This window comes from Myxine glutinosa, chromosome 13, assembly GCF_964187855.1.
Source record: "Myxine glutinosa chromosome 13, kmMyxGlut1.1, whole genome shotgun sequence".
Lineage (NCBI taxonomy): Eukaryota > Metazoa > Chordata > Myxini > Myxiniformes > Myxinidae > Myxine > Myxine glutinosa.
This window is the reverse complement of record NC_136273.1, coordinates 32,620,125-32,638,271: the sequence shown is the minus strand read 5'-3', so window position 1 is coordinate 32,638,271 and position 18,147 is coordinate 32,620,125. Positions and strand designations below refer to the sequence as shown.

Sequence of the window (18,147 nt, the reverse complement as noted above, 5' to 3'; positions counted from 1 at the left end):
CACACACACACACACACACACACACACACACACACACACACCAAACCTCACCAAACCAAACCTAGCCAAATATAACCTCACCGAAGCTGACTTAAACTAAACTAACCTGACCTGACCTAACCAGACCTAACCAAACCGAACCAAACCAAATCTAACCTCACCTAACCTCACCTAACCTGTCTTAACTGTACCTTACTGCAATGTGAACTGCACCTTACAAAAAGATCTAAAGAGGGATCAAACTGTACCTCACAGAAACATCTAAATACATATTAAACTGTACCTTCCAGAAACATCTAAAGATGTATCAAACTGTACCTTACAGAAACATCTAAATAAATATTAAACTGTACCTTCCAGAAACATCTAAAGATGTATCAAACTGTACCTTACAGAAACATCTAAAGATGGATCAAACTGTACTTTACAGAAACCTCTAAAGATGGATCAAACTGTACCTCACAGAAACATCTAAATACATATCAAACTGTACCTTCCAGAAACATCTAAAGATGTATCAAACTGTACCTCACAGAAACATCTAAATACATATCAAACTGTACCTTCCAGAAACATCTAAAGATGTATCAAACTGTACCTCACAGAAACATCTAAATACATATCAAACTGTACCTTCCAGAAACATCTAAAGATGTATCAAACTGTACCTCACAGAAACATCTAAATACATATCAAACTGTACCTTACAGAAACCTCTAAAGATGGATCAAACTGTACTTTACAGAAACCTCTCAAGATGTATCAAACTGTACCTTACAGAAACATCTAAATACATATCAAACTGTACCTTACAGAAACCTCTAAAGATGGATCAAACTGTACCTTACAGAAACCTCGAAAGATGGATCAAACTGTACTTTACAGAAACCTCGAAAGATGGATCAAACTGTACTTTACAGAAACCTCTCAAGATGTATCAAACTGTACCTCACAGAAACATCTAAATACATATCAAACTGTACCTTACAGAAACCTCTAAAGATGGATCAAACTGTACCTTACAGAAACCTCTAAAGATGGATCAAACTGTACTTTACAGAAACCTCTCAAGATGTATCAAACTGTACCTTACAGAAACATCAAAATATGTATCAAACTGTACCTTACAGAAAAATCAAAATATGTATCAAACTGTACCTTACAGAAACATCTGAAGATGGATGAAACTGTACCTTACAGAAACATCTAAAGATGTATCAAACTGTACCTTCCAGAAACATCTAAAGATGTATCAAACTGTACCTTACAGAAACATCTAAAGATGTATCAAACTGGACCTTACAGAAACATCTAAAGATGTATCAAACTGGACCTTACAGAAACATCTAAAGATGTATCAAACTGCACCTTACAGAAACATCTAAAGATGTATCAAACTGCACCTTGCAGAAACATCTAAAGATGTTGAAAAATGAGCCTTTTTATGTTCAGGATATAGAGTCCAGTAGAGCTCATGGATCTCTGCTCATGGAAGATTTAAATGTGCCACCATCCTCTCCCCCTCAATTATTTTCCCCTTGCTTTTGAGACCTGGGAGGTCTTCGTCCCACCCCCTGAAAGCCACCCACGTGTCGAGATAGCAGTCAACAACAGCAACGCAAACTTGCACACACACATACACATATACAAACACACACACACACGATTTGATGATAGACTTCGACACTTTGAGACCTGGGAGGTCTTCGTCCCACCCCCTGAAAGCCACCCACGTGTCGAGATAGCAGTCAACAACAGCAACGCAAACTTGCACACACACATACACATATACAAACACACACACACACGATTTGATGATAGACTTCGACACTTTGAGACCTGGGAGGTCTTCGTCCCACCCCCTGAAAGCCACCCACGTGTCGAGATAGCAGTCAACAACAGCAACGCAAACTTGCACACACACACACACACACACACACACACACACACACACACACACACACACACACACACACACACACACACACACACACACACACACACACACACACACACACACACACACACACATCTCCTGCTGTTTTTTTGCCCTGAGTACTGACCTACTCTCCAGCAGAATTTGAAATATCGTGTCTTCAGGTTGCATTCTTCCCTGTTAATTTTTGCATTCTCAGAAAAGGACTGCGGTGAACAATTTAACATCGAAGCCATTTCCTGTCTATAAACACCCACACAAGGTTTCCTTTACTACCCCAGCTGTTGAAATGAAATTCTCAACTCCACCGACCTACTGCGTTGTCCGACCCAATGATGGATTACATTTCAGACAGCTGGGACCTCACTTTAACAACCTCTCATGACGTCACTTTTACTTGCTATTTCAGCTGCTTGAATATCTTTCTTGGATATGATGCTATTGCACGATTTTGACTGGGAACATTTTACAACAAACAAACAGCAGAAGGGTCGTTACTTGTTAATGTATATGAATAGGACATACCGTGAGTATATCTGGGATTCTAGGGAGTGTAAGATCAGCTTAAGTAGAATTTGTACGTTCCGAGCACGACGCTCTCTCTTAACAATCCTGGAATTTTTTATTCCTTTCTCAATGCCACTTCCTTTGACTGTTTCAGTGTTTTACCTTATCATCAGTGTTTATCTTAACTTCCCAACCTCAAAAAGCATCTGTTACTTCCTAGCCCCGTGATCTTATAGGCATCTAAGCATTCCTACATCTTTAACCGCATGTATCAGCAATATGGCCTGGTCGGTTGGCTTAAAGCTGCCTGGCATGGAGTCGAATCTCAACCCAGGTATAAAACAGTCACCCTGCACATGTTTCGCATGCAGGACCTATTTATTACTTGCAAAATCGTAGATTTTTCGAGTATATTGGTTGTTCTTGTGCGTTATTCTGTCTGTTTGTCTGTCTGTCTGTATGCCAATCGCCTACAGGTCACAATTTTAATCCGATCTTCATGCAATGTCACCAAATGGTAGAGTTGGTCATAAGGAAGACTCTTAGCGATTTTGAGGTCAAAGGTCAAAAGTAATCTTGAGGTCAAATCATCCATGTTCATCTGAAAAATCGTCAATTTTCATCCGATTGACTTGAGAATTAAAGAGCAATTACATATTGCATCACTGAATTGGGAAAACAAATATGTTTAAGGTCAAAGGTCAACTCAATGTCAAACTTCTAGAATTATCAATTTTCATCGGAAAAATTGTCAATTTTCATTTGATTAACCTGAAAATTAAAGAGCAATTGCATATTGCATCACTGAATTGGGAAACCAAATATGTTTAAGGTCAAAGGTCAACTCAATGTCAAACTTCTAGAATTATCAATTTTCATCGGAAAAATTGTCAATTTTCATTCTATTAACTCTATAATTAAACAGCAATTGCATAGTGCATCACTGAATTGGGAAACCAGCTATTTTGAGGTCAAAGGTCAAATCAAGGTCAAACTTCTAAAATCATCAATTTTCATCTGCAAAATCGTCAAATTTCATTTGTTTAACCTGAAAATTAAAGAGCAATTGCATATTGCATCACTGAATTGGGAAAACAAATATGTTTAAGGTCAAAGGTCAACTCAATGTCAAACTTCTAGAATTATCAATTTTCATCGGAAAAATTGTCAATTTTCATTTGATTAACCTGAAAATTAAAGAGCAATTGCATATTGCATCACTGAATTGGGAAAACAAATATGTTTAAGGTCAAAGGTCAACTCAATGTCAAACTTCTAGAATTATCAATTTTCATCGGAAAAATTGTCAATTTTCATTTGTTTAACCTGAAAATTAAAGAGCAATTGCATATTGCATCACTGAATTGGGAAACCAAATATGTTTAAGGTCAAAGGTCAACTCAATGTCAAACTTCTAGAATTATCAATTTTCATCTGCAAAATCGTCAAATTTCATTTGTTTAACCTGAAAATTAAAGAGCAATTGCATATTGCATCACTGAATTGGGAAACCAAATATGTTTAAGGTCAAAGGTCAACTCAATGTCAAACTTCTAGAATTATCAATTTTCATCGGAAAAATTGTCAATTTTCATTTGATTAACCTGAAAATTAAAGAGCAATTGCATATTGCATCACTGAATTGGGAAAACAAATATGTTTAAGGTCAAAGGTCAACTCAATGTCAAACTTCTAGAATTATCAATTTTCATCGGAAAAATTGTCAATTTTCATTCTATTAACTCTAAAATTAAACAGCAATTGCATAGTGCATCACTGAATTGGGAAACCAACTATTTTGAGGTCAAAGGTCAAATCAAGGTCAAACTTCTAAAATCATCAATTTTCATCTGCAAAATCGTCAATTTTCATTTGATTAACCTGAAAATTAAAGAGCAATTGCATATTGCATCACTGAATCGGGAAACCAAATATGTTTAAGGTCAAAGGTCAACTCAATGTCAAACTTCCAGAATTATCTATTGTCATCCGATTGAGCTGCGCTATGATTAAGATCGTCAATTTTAATCTTAATGAATTGGACAATTTGATGTATCCATGGCAACTTTTCTTTTCTGGGGGGGGGGGGGGGGGTGGAGGTGGGGTGGATTTTGCAAGTACGACGTCTTTCTTGTTTGGGCTTTGAGGAGACTTGCTCTCTATCCGTCATTGCACAAGCATAACGAATATACCATCACACATGTTCCTCGAGTACTGACCTTGCAACGTTTTACTTGGACAGAATGTGACACATGGGGAAAACGTTAGCATCGAGAGGTCATCGAGCTCGCTGAGTTATTTGAGTATTCAGGCATCAGCTGAAAGGCAGTCCAGGCCAGATGCCCCCAAACACGCCAAAAATTCATGATATCACGTTGTCATCCCTGCGGTTCGGCCTTGGGGTTGAAGGCTCACATAGCTCCTCGAATGAGATCTTCCCTTAGGGAGCTGAGCAGACGAAATCTGTGTAAGAAAAGTAGAGTGACCATTTGAAAAAAAAAACAGACTATTATAGATTCATTAATATTATCCTTTACATTGAATCTTTCAGATCTGTGTGCGGCTTTAGTCCACCATCATCATGGAACGTGTTTTGTTTGGTCCATCATGTCCATGCACACACAAGCTTGTAGCAATTACAATATACAAGCGGCATATAATGATTATAACGCAAAAGCTCTGGGAAAAAGTTTTTCAAACATACTTTTGCATTGAAAGATGCTTTGGATGAAAACACACCGTGTGTAAAAGTACATGGACGAATAAATAAAATCTAGTTGGTGTATAACCGGGTACCTTCAGCTAGTTAGGTTAGTGTGTGTTTTCAAGTGAGGTTTATGTGGTGGTTAGGCTAGGGTTGTTGTTCGCGTTATGGTTAGCGTTAGTGTTATTGTTAGGGTTAGTGTAAGTGTTAGGGTTATTGTTTGGGTTAGGGTTAGGGTTAGGATTAAGGTTAAGGTTAAGGTTAGGATTAGTTTTGGGTTAGGGTTTGTGTTAGTGTTACGGTTATTGGTAGGGGTAGGGTTATGGTTAGTGTTAGTGTTAGTGTTAGGGTTATTGTTAGGGGTAGGGTTAGGATTAGTGTTAAGGATAAGGTTAGGATTAGTTTTGGGTTAGGATTTGTGTTAGTGTTAGGGTTAGGGTTATTGTTAGGGTTAGGGTTATTGTTAGGGTTAGGGTTAGGGTTATTGTTAGGGTTAGGGTTAGGGTTATTGTTAGGGTTAGGGTTATTGTTAGGGTTAGGGTTAGGGTTATTGTTAGGGTTAGGGTTAGGGTTATTGTTAGGGGTGGGGTTAGGATTAGTGTTCAGGTTAAGGTTAGGATTAGTTTAGGGTTAGTGTTAGGGTTTGTGTTAGGGTTTGTGTTAGGGTTAGTGTTTGAAGAAACATACATGTTAGGGTTAGGGTTAGTGTTTGAGAAAGCATACGTGTTAGGGTTAGGGTTAGGGTTTTTAGTGTTAGGGTTAGTGTTTGAAGAAACATACATGTTAGGGTTAGGGTTAGTGTTTGAGAAAGCATACGTGTTAGGGTTAGGGTTAGGGTTAGGGTTTTTAGTGTTAGGGTTAGTGTTTGAAGAAACATACATGTTAGGGTTAGGGTTAGTGTTTGAGAAAGCATACGTGTTAGGGTTAGGGTTAGGGTTTTTAGTGTTAGGGTTAGTGTTTGAAGAAACATACATGTTAGGGTTATGGTTAGTGTTATAGAATACCCACAGGATATTTGTTTACATTTCTCTGTCTCAAACCACCTAGCAAAATCATATTCATCCTCAATTAAAGTTTTCTTCAACAGGTGTTTCACAAAAAGTCGAAACTATATGTCCGATTTAAAATTTCAGCCGAAGGATCACAGTTGTGTCACTTTGTGGAATCCCACCCCTTCTTGTTCTGCTGAGTCTCGTTGATCGAATCACGTGGGAGTGACCGACCAATCAGAAGTAAACGCGAACAGCTGGCAGTATATACAGGGAGTGAAAGGGCGAGTGTTCGTGTGGAACGTGTTTGGTTTGGTGCTCCAGGTTTATTGGGTCCGTTTGAGTTCGCCACAGCGTTAGGATGCGTGAGATCGTCCATTTACAGGCTGGGCAGTGTGGGAATCAGATCGGCTCCAAGGTCAGAGCTTTTCTTCGCCGATGCAGGTCCACGCTGCCATTTTTGCCTTTTCTTTGTTATAATTTATATGATGATGTGACGTTGTTGTATACTTTCTTTCTGAAATACCAATGTTGCTTAAAAGTACCTTTGCACATATCCAGCCATTGCATATTTCTATTGCCTATTCAGACAGTGAAGAAGGAAAGTGAAAAAGCAGGTCCGTATTTAAACCACCACAATCTGGTCAACTGAGAAGATGGAAGTGTTCAGATTGCATCAAGCGGAAGTAGTGGAAAGTTTCATCATCCTGGTTCTATGATCGAAGTGGGTGGGAAATGTGGAGGAAAAATTAATAAACGTTTCGTGTTGGGAAGAAGAGCAATGTCAGGAGTAATAGGGATCTGGGAAGATAAAGATGTGAAAAAAAAAACCAAGAGGATGTTGGTGAATGATCTGGTATTTCCAGTTACGATGTATGGATGTGAACGAATCATGGACAGTGAAGAAGGAAGGAAGAAGATTGGTAGTTTTTAAATGTGGCGTTGGAGATGAATGTTTAAAATTCCATCCACTGCAACGAGAACGAACAAATCAGTGCTTGAAGGAATCAGACCTCCATGTACATTAGATGTGCTGATGATAAAACAGAAACTTATACTTTGGACACATCATGCGTGCAGAAAACACAAGTCAAGAGAAGTCAACCATGCTGGGTATGGTTGAGGGAAGAAGAGGAAGAGGCACACCTTCTTGTGTGTGTCGGCTGGATGGGGTAAACGGTAAAGGATGCAACCAAGTTGTCTCTGCCAGACCTTCGGAAAGCCATGCAGGGTTGGGATGGCTGGAGAAATCTAATCAGGAATGTCACCAGAAGTCGGACACGACTTGAAGGATGTAGGTAATGGATAAGTTGTGCATTGGATTCAGCCAAACACGGAATCAGTTTGGTAGTTTGCATGTATAATAGTTCAATCAACCCCTAATTTATAACACGCTTCTTGAATCCCTGAGGATTGCCAACTACTTTTGTGCTAATTCGATCATTTTATTTGCTAAACTTAATATTTTGGGGGCTGTCTATTGGTGATGTACACATAGGATTTAAAAATGAGATCAAAATTGAGAGGACGGAGGTTTATGTGGGAGAGAGATAGGGATAGGGGCAACAATGGATCCCATTTTGGGGAATGGGAGTGGAGGAATATATTAAAATGCGCATTCGCTGGGATCTGCCGGATCTGCCCGGGTTCTGCGCTGGTGAAGCAGTGGCGAGGATTACATTGGCGAATTTGCCATTGACCCTGGGATCTGCCAGATCTGCCGGATCTGCCTGGGTTCTGTGCTGGTGAAGCAGTGGCGAGGATTACATTGGCGAATTTGCCATTGACCCTGGGATCTGCTGGATCTGCCGGATCTGCCCGGGTTCTGCGCTGGTGAAGCAGTGGCGAGGATTACATTGGCGAATTTGCCATTGACCCTGGGATCTGCTGGATCTGCCGGATCTGCCCGGGTTCTGTGCTGGTGAAGCAGTGGCGAGGATTACATTGGCGAATTTGCCATTGACCCTGGGATCTGCTGGATCTGCCGGATCTGCCGGATCTGCCCGGGTTCTGTGCTGGTGAAGCAGTGGCGAGGATTACATTGGCGAATTTGCCATTGACCCTGGGATCTGCTGGATCTGCCGGATCTGCCCGGGTTCTGTGCTGGTGAAGCAGTGGCGAGGATTACATTGGCGAATTTGCCATTGCCCTCACAAGGATAGTTGGGGTTGGAATTTGGAATCTGGGCAGGGGTGATCGCACACTATGGCCTGCTCTTTGTGAAAGACGCCTCTGGGATCTTGAACTCCCAGCAATATTAAATGGCGGCAGATCTATGACACACGACCTACGTGAGGTCCGTCTGATGCAACGCCAAGCAGGAATCTGAATTTGGAGTCTGGTGAGGAATCAAACACAGACTAAAGGCGTGTACATTACCTCCATGTATCCTGCCAGCTCGTATACAAAATGTTAAAGGATATTTATTATAGCCAGTGGCATTAGACTCTGCATAGATAGTGGTCCCGAATGCACCTCTGCGTTTATTGCTTAAATATGATGTTAATCCCAATGGACTCTCACATGACTAAAAACCTGTTTATTTGAGGTTGTGATTCACTGGAGCAAATCTTAAAGCAGATGTGAAAGTCTTTGTCGTCATTTTTCGTTTGGGTTGTGTGTATGCCGAACAGCCTCCTATATTGACTTCCTGAAGTTTTAATCAAGAAAAGGTTTAAATTTGTATTTGCGTTTTTACTTGTAACACCCATTTTGCACCGTGACCACCACTTGTGCTGTGATTTGGTTTATTTTGCTTTCTACATTCATTTCTGTTGTTGCAGTTTTGGGAGGTGATTAGTGATGAGCATGGCATTGACACCACTGGGACCTACCATGGGGAGACAGATGTTCAGCTCGAAAGGATCAATGTCTATTATAATGAGGCCTCAGGTAAAGTATTGTTGCGGTTATAGCTCCTAAAGAACGAATCTTTACTACAACGATGGTTACTTCTGAAGAATCAATTTAGTGAAGCATATTGTGTTATATGTGGATAGATATGCATTGCGTATGTGTTAGATAGATAGTCTTCCATTCCATAGTGTTTCTTTCCTGCATCCATCTTGCACTTAACTTTTCCTTCTCTCGGGAGAACCAGTTCAAGCCGGCTGATTTGGCTCCGAAGCACCAGTGGAATAAAAATGAGTATCAAGATTGATGCGTGCTCAGAATCAATTGTGGGTGAGGGAGGGGGAGGGAAGGAAAGGGGAGGGAAAGCACTCATGGGACTTATCGCACTGGGGCAACAGCAAGAGGGAGCAACAGCATATGCCCCTCGAGCTGACTGCCAATAGGGGCAGATATGATCTGCAAATATCAGTATCAGAACCGAAGGTGTTATACGCCAGCGGGCAGGTATAAAAGGCCGTGTAACCTCAGATTCTTGGCAGCTTCTCCGTGTGTTAGTAGCTCGTCGATATCGTCGGTTCCCACATGTATTGGTGGCTTGTCTCTGGTGGTCTCCCCTGGTCCTTTCTGGTTGCTCTTCATCTCCCGGTGGTGGTGCTCGCTCGTGGCTTGTGGCCGTGCATTGGTGTGCAGTTTGTGAACCCGGAAACACTATGCTGCGAGGTTGTTGTGCCGAACCATGCTGTCCGTGACGAGCTGGCATGGATGAGGGAAGAGAGCAGTGGAGCAGCCATTACATATCAGTGCCCTGTGGGGGTCGTTGGTGTGGACCTCACATCCGCTGGTGTTTGCTATCACCCCAGAGCATCAATAAATAGACAAGAAGACGTCATGCAGAGCACGATACTTGCAAAATCCCCCCCCCCCCCCCCAAGAAAAATAATTCCATTGATACAGCAAATGGCCCATTGAACATCCCATCCTTCTCCACATTCTTCCTTATCCTCCTGTCTAGAACCCGCTCCAGCACCTTCATAGGAAGAAAAGTGACGATTTTTCAGATGAAAAATGATGATTTTGGAAGGTTGACCTTGAGTTGACCTTTTGACCTCAAAAATAGTTAGTTTCCCTATTTAGTGACTCAATGTGCAAATGCTGTTCAATTTTCAAGTCAATTGGATGAAAATTGATGATTTTAGAAATTCGGCCTATGTTGACATTTTGGCCCATGTTCACCCAAGATATAATTTGTGGTTGAATTCAGTGGCCAGATATGCAAGTCCTCTTCAAATTTCCAGTCAATTGGATGAAACTTGAGGATTTTAGAAATTTGGCTTATGTTGACCTTTTGGCCTATGTTGACCTCAAAAATACTTGGTGGTTGAATTCAGTGACCAGATATGCAAGTCCTCTTCAAATTTCAAATCAATTTGGATGACAATTAAGGATTTTAGAAATTTGGCCTATGTTGACCTTTTGGTCTATGGTGACCTCAAAAGTACTTGGTTATTGAATTCAATGACCACATATGCAAGTCCTCTTCAAATTTCAAGTCAATTGGATGAAAATTGAGGATTTTAGAACGTTGGCCTATGTTGACCTTTTGGCCTATGGTGACCTCAAAAATACTTGGTTATTGAATTCAGTGACGAGATATGCAAGTCCTCTTCAAATTTCAAATCAATTGGATGAAAATTGAGGATTTTAGAAATGTGGCCTATGTTGACCTTTTGGCCTATGTTGACCTCAAAAATACTTGGTTATTGAATTCAGTGACCAGACATGCAAATCCTCTTCAAATTTCAAGTCAATCGGATGAAAATTGAGGATTTTAGAAATTTGGCAAAGTTGGTGACCTTTGGCTTATGTTGACCTTTTGACCTTTTGACCCCAAAAACAATAGGCTTCTTGCTTATGACCAACTCTACCATTTGGTGAAGTTTCGTGAAGATCGGTTGAAAATTGTGACTTGTAGGCCGGTGACAAACAGACAAACAGACAGACAGAGAACCACAAACGCAACCGACCAATATACGTGAAAAATCTTCGCTTTTGCAAGTAATAACAGAGCACCAGGGTACCATTTACTGTAATCACAGTGGATGCACCGCACCCTCCAAAAGTTGTGGGTTTGTCGCTTGTGCAACCTCCAAGAGGAGCGTGCCAGACTCCCCAGGCGTTGCACCATCTTAGGAGGAGGGCATCTTTTCTTTACCCCAACTGTCTGTATGTCTCTCTTTGGGATGGATGCTGGCCATATTTAGATCGCTAAGTTGACTGTACATATCTGAATATTCTGTGGGCATGAGTGTTCAGTAGGGGAAATGGAAAATTGTGTTGACACGTCCTTACGTACATATGCGCTTTCTTTTACAGCAGATCTTTTGAACAAGACTCTCTGCGACCCTGGTGAAGCGATAATTGTCAAAATTTCAATTGATGAGTGTAAAGTAGCCAAATTAGGGCCATTGACAAACGAGGTGGGCATAATTGAGGCCTATAAAATAAGTGGGAGTCAATAGGTCGACTAAAGATGTACTGGCACCAATTTTCACCTTGTAGGATCGGCTGAATAATTTACCCTTTTAGGTCAAGTCTTTCGCAAGTTGGCTGATTGCAGGCTAGGCCTGACGTTTGACTGAAGGTGATTTTGTTCAGGTTGTCAACGATAACTCACCTAATCTCTGTGGGATATTTAACGTTCACCAACAACAAGTGCTGGGAGACTATCTTCCGGTTTGATGTCCTCAAGAGGGACGGCGCACACATTGATGAATCTCCCTTACCTGTACTCGAAACACCAGGTGGACAGTTTATAGCTGGGCTGCGATTCAAACCCAGTCTATAGACAGCTCAGAGGTGATTTGTGCGTATACAGTGTCTTCAGAAAGTATTCACACCCCTTGACGTTTTTCACATTTTGTTGTGTTACAGCCTGAATTTAAAATGAGAGTAAATTGAGATTTTGTTGTTACTGATCTACGCATAATACCCCATAATATCAGGGTGGAATTTTTTGTTTTAGAAATTTTTACATGCAGCACAATGTGGACAGCTATGATCAACAGATTGGCCCAGTTATAAAATTTGATCTCCCCACCTCAAAAATACACTTTGAAATTGCTCGATAAAAGATGTAAATGAGTTTCTTGAAATGCCTAATGCACAACTGTTGTCTGTGCAGCATGTTATCACACTAACAGATTGCATTTCGTTACTCTACAGGTAGCAAGTTTGTTCCTCGAGCAATCATGGTGGACCTGGAACCTGGTACCATGGATGCTGTGAGGTCGGGGCCTATTGGAGCAATGTTCAGGCCAGATAACTTTGTGTTCGGTACGTGGCAAAGCAGCATAAAAGTTTGCTTTGGACATGGAGATGTAAAATAAGTTGTGTTTGTGTGTGATGCTTTATTCTAAAAGGTTCCTACTATCGGAAAATAATCAAAATGTCGCGGTTCCAACGGTATGGCAGCAGGAACTCTGGAATAAAGCGTGATGGACACAGAAGGAGCACACAAAATGATATATAGTAATACTGCTTGAAGCAATAGTAAACTAGATCAGCACTCGGTGGAGTGCATACCTCCGCCAGGCTGAACAGTTTGCATTTTGTATCCCACTGATGGGCCAGATCTGTATCCGACATGAACCAAAATCGAATTGGCTTGTTCTTGTCACATACCCAACTCATCAACAACGTTTTGTCATAAGTCGTCCACAATCTTTTGAGATATCGTCTTTTATATATACTAGGGCATGCCCGTACTATATATATGCCCGTACTATATATATATCTAAAATTATATCCCCCCCCTCTATTTACATGAAATGGTTTGGTCCATTCGCAACGCCAAAGCGAACGGCGAACGGCTTGCGAGTACAGTGACAATCCCCCCCCTCTATTTACATGAAATGGTTTGGTCCATTCGCAACGACCACAGAACCCCCCCCCCCCTCTATTTACATGAAATGGTTTGGTCCATTCGCAACGCCAAAGCGAACGGCGAACGGCTAAATCGCCATAGCTCGGTAACTACTTGTCCGATTAATTTCAAACCTTGAAAAGGCACATCCTCGGGTCCCCAGCAATATACCTGGCAAGTTTCAAGTATATCGGACCGGTAGTTGTCGAGAAATCGTTGTCGCATACACACATACACACACACATACACACAGAGATTAATGGAATTATAGATAGATATAGTTTTTGGCCCGATCACTCGATGGTGAAGAATCACTTTTATAAAATTAAATAAATATTGTATCCAGATCAGCATTAGGATATTCACCAAAATTGAATCAATTCTTCCTTGTCACACGCCCAAGCTCTCACCAAATTTCGTCCGAATCCGTCCACAATTTGAGATATTTTTGAGATAGAGAGGCAGACGAACATACAGACAGGGGTGAAAATATAACATCTGTACACCTTCATAACATTTGCCGCTGTTGTGAAGCACAACAGCGGCGGCTACAGTCACAGCAACAACAACAACATCAACTACGTGTTGCAAAAGATCTCTTTTTTTCGCATGTTTTACATCCTCATTTTGACTCACAGAGGGATATGCAATATGTTTGTGAAGTGCAACATGCTGTCTTCATACTAAAATACGCCATTTCTGTCTGTCTGTCTGATGAATTTTTGACGGCAATACATTCTGTCATTACTTATCCAATCTCAACCAAACTTGACACGATGACCAAGGGTTACATAATGAAGGTTGTAGCGCATTCATTTGCCCCCATCCCCAAAGGGGTTTTCTCCCCCGAGCGGGTCTTCCCCACCATTGCCGTCAATGGGTTGCGTGTTGAGGTGTATAGCCATATTTAGTTAGCTTTATCGTGGCGTTTTTCCAAGGCCGCTTCGAATAACAAAACTAACGATAATAGCGTTATGTTAATGTTATTACAAAACAATATTAATACCAATAATATCCCACCTCCCCAAGGGGTTTTTCCGGCGAGTCAACGTATATAAATAGCTTATCACGGCGTTTTCATGGGAGCAACGGCCTCTACCAAAAGTAATGAACAGTAATGAATATTATGAACCACAAACACGTATGATTAGCTTTTTAAACAGTCGCTAATGCTGTTTATAACACTAAATGAAGAAATTTGGAGGAATCCCGACATGCGTGAGGTAAGTTTTACTTACAGAACTGAGCGAAGATCTACTGTACTCTAGGTACCCCATAAGTGTTGGGTTAGTAACATGACCCTTCCTGGCACTAACATGGCGTTTTTCGTTGTGAACTTTTGAAACTCGCTCCTTCTGTTTAACACGAAATTGAAAGGGAGGAAGCCCGGGTTGTGCTCCTTTACCAAGCAGCTAGCTAGCACTTGCCAAGCCGGCCGTTCCTTAAGGGTTTTGAATGGAGTGCTTCCTCGAATGCTTCAACCATTTGGCGATTTCTCCACAAGAAACTTGGTAAATGAACACACGCCCAATGTTCTTGAGACCCAACCATAGAGAGACTGTAATCTATGTACCCCAAAGAGGAATGACCCTTTCTGCCCCTCCCGTAGTTAACGGGTGTACTAGTTTGATTAAATTCATCAGCAAAGCGACGGGTAGGTATGGCTCATATAAACTATTTCCTCCACTAAGGAAAAGACTGATGTGACGTTTCATAGTTCTTAAAATTACTCTTATCCTGAACACTTAACTATGTGACCTTCAACGTTTATATTCAAGTTGTAATGTTGCATTTTCATATCAGGTCAGAGTGGTGCAGGAAACAACTGGGCCAAGGGTCACTACACTGAGGGTGCGGAGCTGGTGGACTCTGTGCTGGATGTGGTGCGGAAGGAGGCCGAAAGCTGCGACTGCCTGCAGGGCTTTCAGCTAACTCACTCTCTGGGGGGTGGTACGGGGTCTGGCATGGGTACGCTCCTCATCAGTAAGATCCGTGAAGAGTACCCCGACCGTATCATGAACACCTTCAGTGTGGTGCCCTCACCCAAAGTCAGTGACACCGTGGTGGAGCCTTACAATGCCACACTGTCGGTACACCAACTGGTAGAAAACACCGATGAGACCTATACAATCGACAATGAAGCCCTTTATGATATCTGCTTCCGTACCCTCAAACTGAAGAACCCAACTTACGGGGATCTCAACCACCTAGTGTCTGCTACCATGAGTGGAGTGACCACATGTCTGCGTTTCCCTGGGCAGCTAAATGCTGACCTGCGGAAGTTGGCCGTCAACATGGTTCCCTTTCCACGGCTGCACTTCTTCATGCCCGGCTTTGCCCCACTCACATCTCGTGGTAGTCAGCAGTACCGCGCACTCACTGTTCCTGAGCTCACACAGCAGATGTTCGATGCCAAGAACATGATGGCCGCCTGCGACCCACGTCACGGCCGCTACCTCACTGTGGCAGCTGTTTTCCGTGGACGGGTCTCGATGAAGGAAGTGGATGAGCAGATGTTGAACATACAAAACAAGAACAGCAGCTACTTTGTGGAGTGGATCCCAAATAACGTAAAGACTGCAGTGTGTGACATCCCACCACGTGGTCTCAAAATGTCAGCTACTTTCATTGGAAACAACACTGCCATCCAGGAACTGTTTAAGCGCATTTCAGAGCAGTTCGCTGCCATGTTCCGGCGCAAGGCCTTCCTTCACTGGTACACGGGTGAGGGTATGGATGAGATGGAGTTCACCGAGGCTGAGAGCAACATGAATGACCTCGTTTCTGAGTATCAGCAGTACCAGGATGCTACAGTCGAGGAGGAGGGGGAATTTGAATATGAAGATGAGCAAGAAAACTAAGCTTGAAGCATTTCCATCAGAATACTTCCTGTATCCTTATGAAGCATTGTCCTGTTTCATTAAAAAAAAATACAATGGAATTTTTTTGCTGTTTTGTTCATTTTGATCCTCTGGGAAATGGCTGATCAGTGATCAGTCACATAGTATGGTGGAGTTTATCAGGGTATCGGCCTAGCCTCGGAGGGAACCACTTGCCCCCAAACCCTCAGCCTTATTCAGCTCCTGTCAACCAAAATAGCAAGTAGAGGAAGAGAAGGCAAGCGCTTTGTGATCTAAAATATTTCATCCATGGTGAAACCAAACAAACAATACACGAAGAAACAATAAATTGATAGGTCTGTATCTCCAGATTATGTATTCTTACTGAATGAAACACGTATACATCGTTCATGATACTTACTTGGTTGTGATTCCTTCTGTTTTAACTCGATAAAAAATGGTTCCTCACCAGAACAAAATGGTTCAGTCGTTCCTGATCGGATTGGAAAAGGTTTCGAACTTCCACTTCTGGTTCATCCTTAAATATCTGCAAAATCTGCTTTATACAAGGCTTATCACAAAAGGCCCGTCATTCAAAAACATGCTCATCACAATGGGGAACTATTCAACTATCATAGTATTGTGAAAAGGCCGCTATAACAAACATTGGTAACCAGAATGGTACTCAGTAGAACGCACACCTCTGCAAGGCTGAACAGTTTACAGTTTGTATCCCACTGATAGGCCGGATCTGCGTCTGTACCTTAACCAAAATAAAATCAGCCTGTTCTGTCACCTAACCAACTCATCCCCCAAGTTTAATCCGAATCCGTTCATAACTTTTTGAGATAGTCTGCTTACAGACAAGACAAACATGGGTGAAAACACAACATACTCACCACATACAAAGCTTTCATCCGCAGCTTGATGGAATACTGCTCTCCCCTCTGAGCTGGTGCTCCTGCCTCACACCGAACTCGGCTTCACGCTGTTGAAACCAAAGCTTCCAGGATCATTGATATCTCCTCTTTCACTCTCTCACCGCAGGCAGGTTGGTGGTCTTTCTGTCTTCTACCGACTCCTCTCCGGCCTTGCACCCCCTGCTCTGTCTGTGCTATGTCCGCCAAATATTCCTGCAGGACGCACAAGATCTGCCAGCAAGCCTCTTATGGTTAAACTGACAAAATCTAGACTCTATGCGCACCTTCACTCTTTCATTCCTCTTTTTTCCCACCTCTGGAACAAACCCCCACGCTCTCCTCAATCCCATTCCTCCCTCCAGGTCTTTAAAACAGCTGTTCACCACCATCTCTTATCTTCCACCATTCAAAACCTTGATCTTTTCTACCCCTATTAATCCACCCCAAATCTACCTCCTTCAAATTCCATTTTCTTTCCTGAAAGTCATAGTAGTGTCCATCTTGTTTATCCCTTGTACCCCGCCCCAGCCCTCTCCCTTCCACAGATCTCCCGATGTCCCTGTTCTCTACTGGTGTTGTACTTTACTCTCTCTCCCCTTCTTGTCTCCCACTCCCTTTATTATATGTTCTATGTGATAACTCTTACACGAGCCTCGACTTAGTGTCGATATTTAAAAAAAAAAAATTGCATTGAGACACTGGTTTATTCTATGTTTTGAGTCAACAATGAACAAACCACACACAGCTTCAATCTAGAAACTTTGCAATAACGACAAAGGGATTGCAGTGTTACGATTATATTTACTATATTATTAGTATTAACGCAATTATTATTATTATTACGAAAACAATACTACTGCATTAAGAAACCTGGGCTAATTTGTCTGAAGCGGCCTGAAGGTGAGCCATGAAGCCTAAGGCCTCCTATACGTTCATCAAAATGGCGGTGTGCGAAATCAGCTGCCGTACCGCCGTAATATCATCTCATCACTCCTGTCATGTGACCAGATCCTCAGCTCTGATTGGTGTACCTTTGAGGCACCGGCAGAGTTTGGGTGGGGCAGGGGGGACAATGCCCCCACCTTTATTTTTGTCGGTAGTTGACAATTAAGATAAAAACATTCCGTGTTTACATGTGAGTAACAAAGCGAAACGGAATTGTAAGGGTTATGGTTAGTGCGTGGATTTTTTCCTGGATATTTCCCCCCCCCAGCCACGGCAGATATAGGCGCCCGCGGAACTACGTAACTTCCGGTTAGTGCACCCTTCACGACAACAGTCACGTGATTGGATACGTTGAAAACAAACCACAAAAGGGCACGTGTCACAGCCGGAAATTATGGAAACGGTGTAGGTTATTTGATCATAACTCGCTTAATTCTTGTCTGATCTTTACAATTTTAACTTTCCGACAAGCTAGAAGTAATTCTCTTTCTAACAATATAAAGTTTTATGAAAAATAATACGAAATGTTTG

General features: G+C 41.9%; 1 protein-coding gene across 4 annotated transcripts in view; it reads left to right on the top strand.

Moving 5' to 3' along the window:
* Positions 1–16,171, top strand: part of LOC137438805 (tubulin beta-4 chain) — a 140,813-nt gene extending 124,642 nt beyond the window's left edge. For 2 of the 4 annotated variants that reach the window (XM_068134175.2, XM_068134177.2), the window contains exons 2-4: positions 8,920–9,028; positions 12,212–12,322; positions 14,715–16,171. In XM_068134175.2, the coding sequence (XP_067990276.1) occupies positions 8,920–9,028; positions 12,212–12,322; positions 14,715–15,772 (1,278 nt within the window). In that variant the 3' untranslated portion in view covers positions 15,773–16,171. Of the gene's footprint in view, positions 1–6,371; positions 6,581–8,919; positions 9,029–12,211; positions 12,323–14,714 lie in introns of those variants that run through there. The other 2 variants (XM_068134174.2, XM_068134176.2) reach the window with 2 other exon arrangements.
* The last annotated feature ends 1,976 nt before the right edge of the window (positions 16,172–18,147 follow it).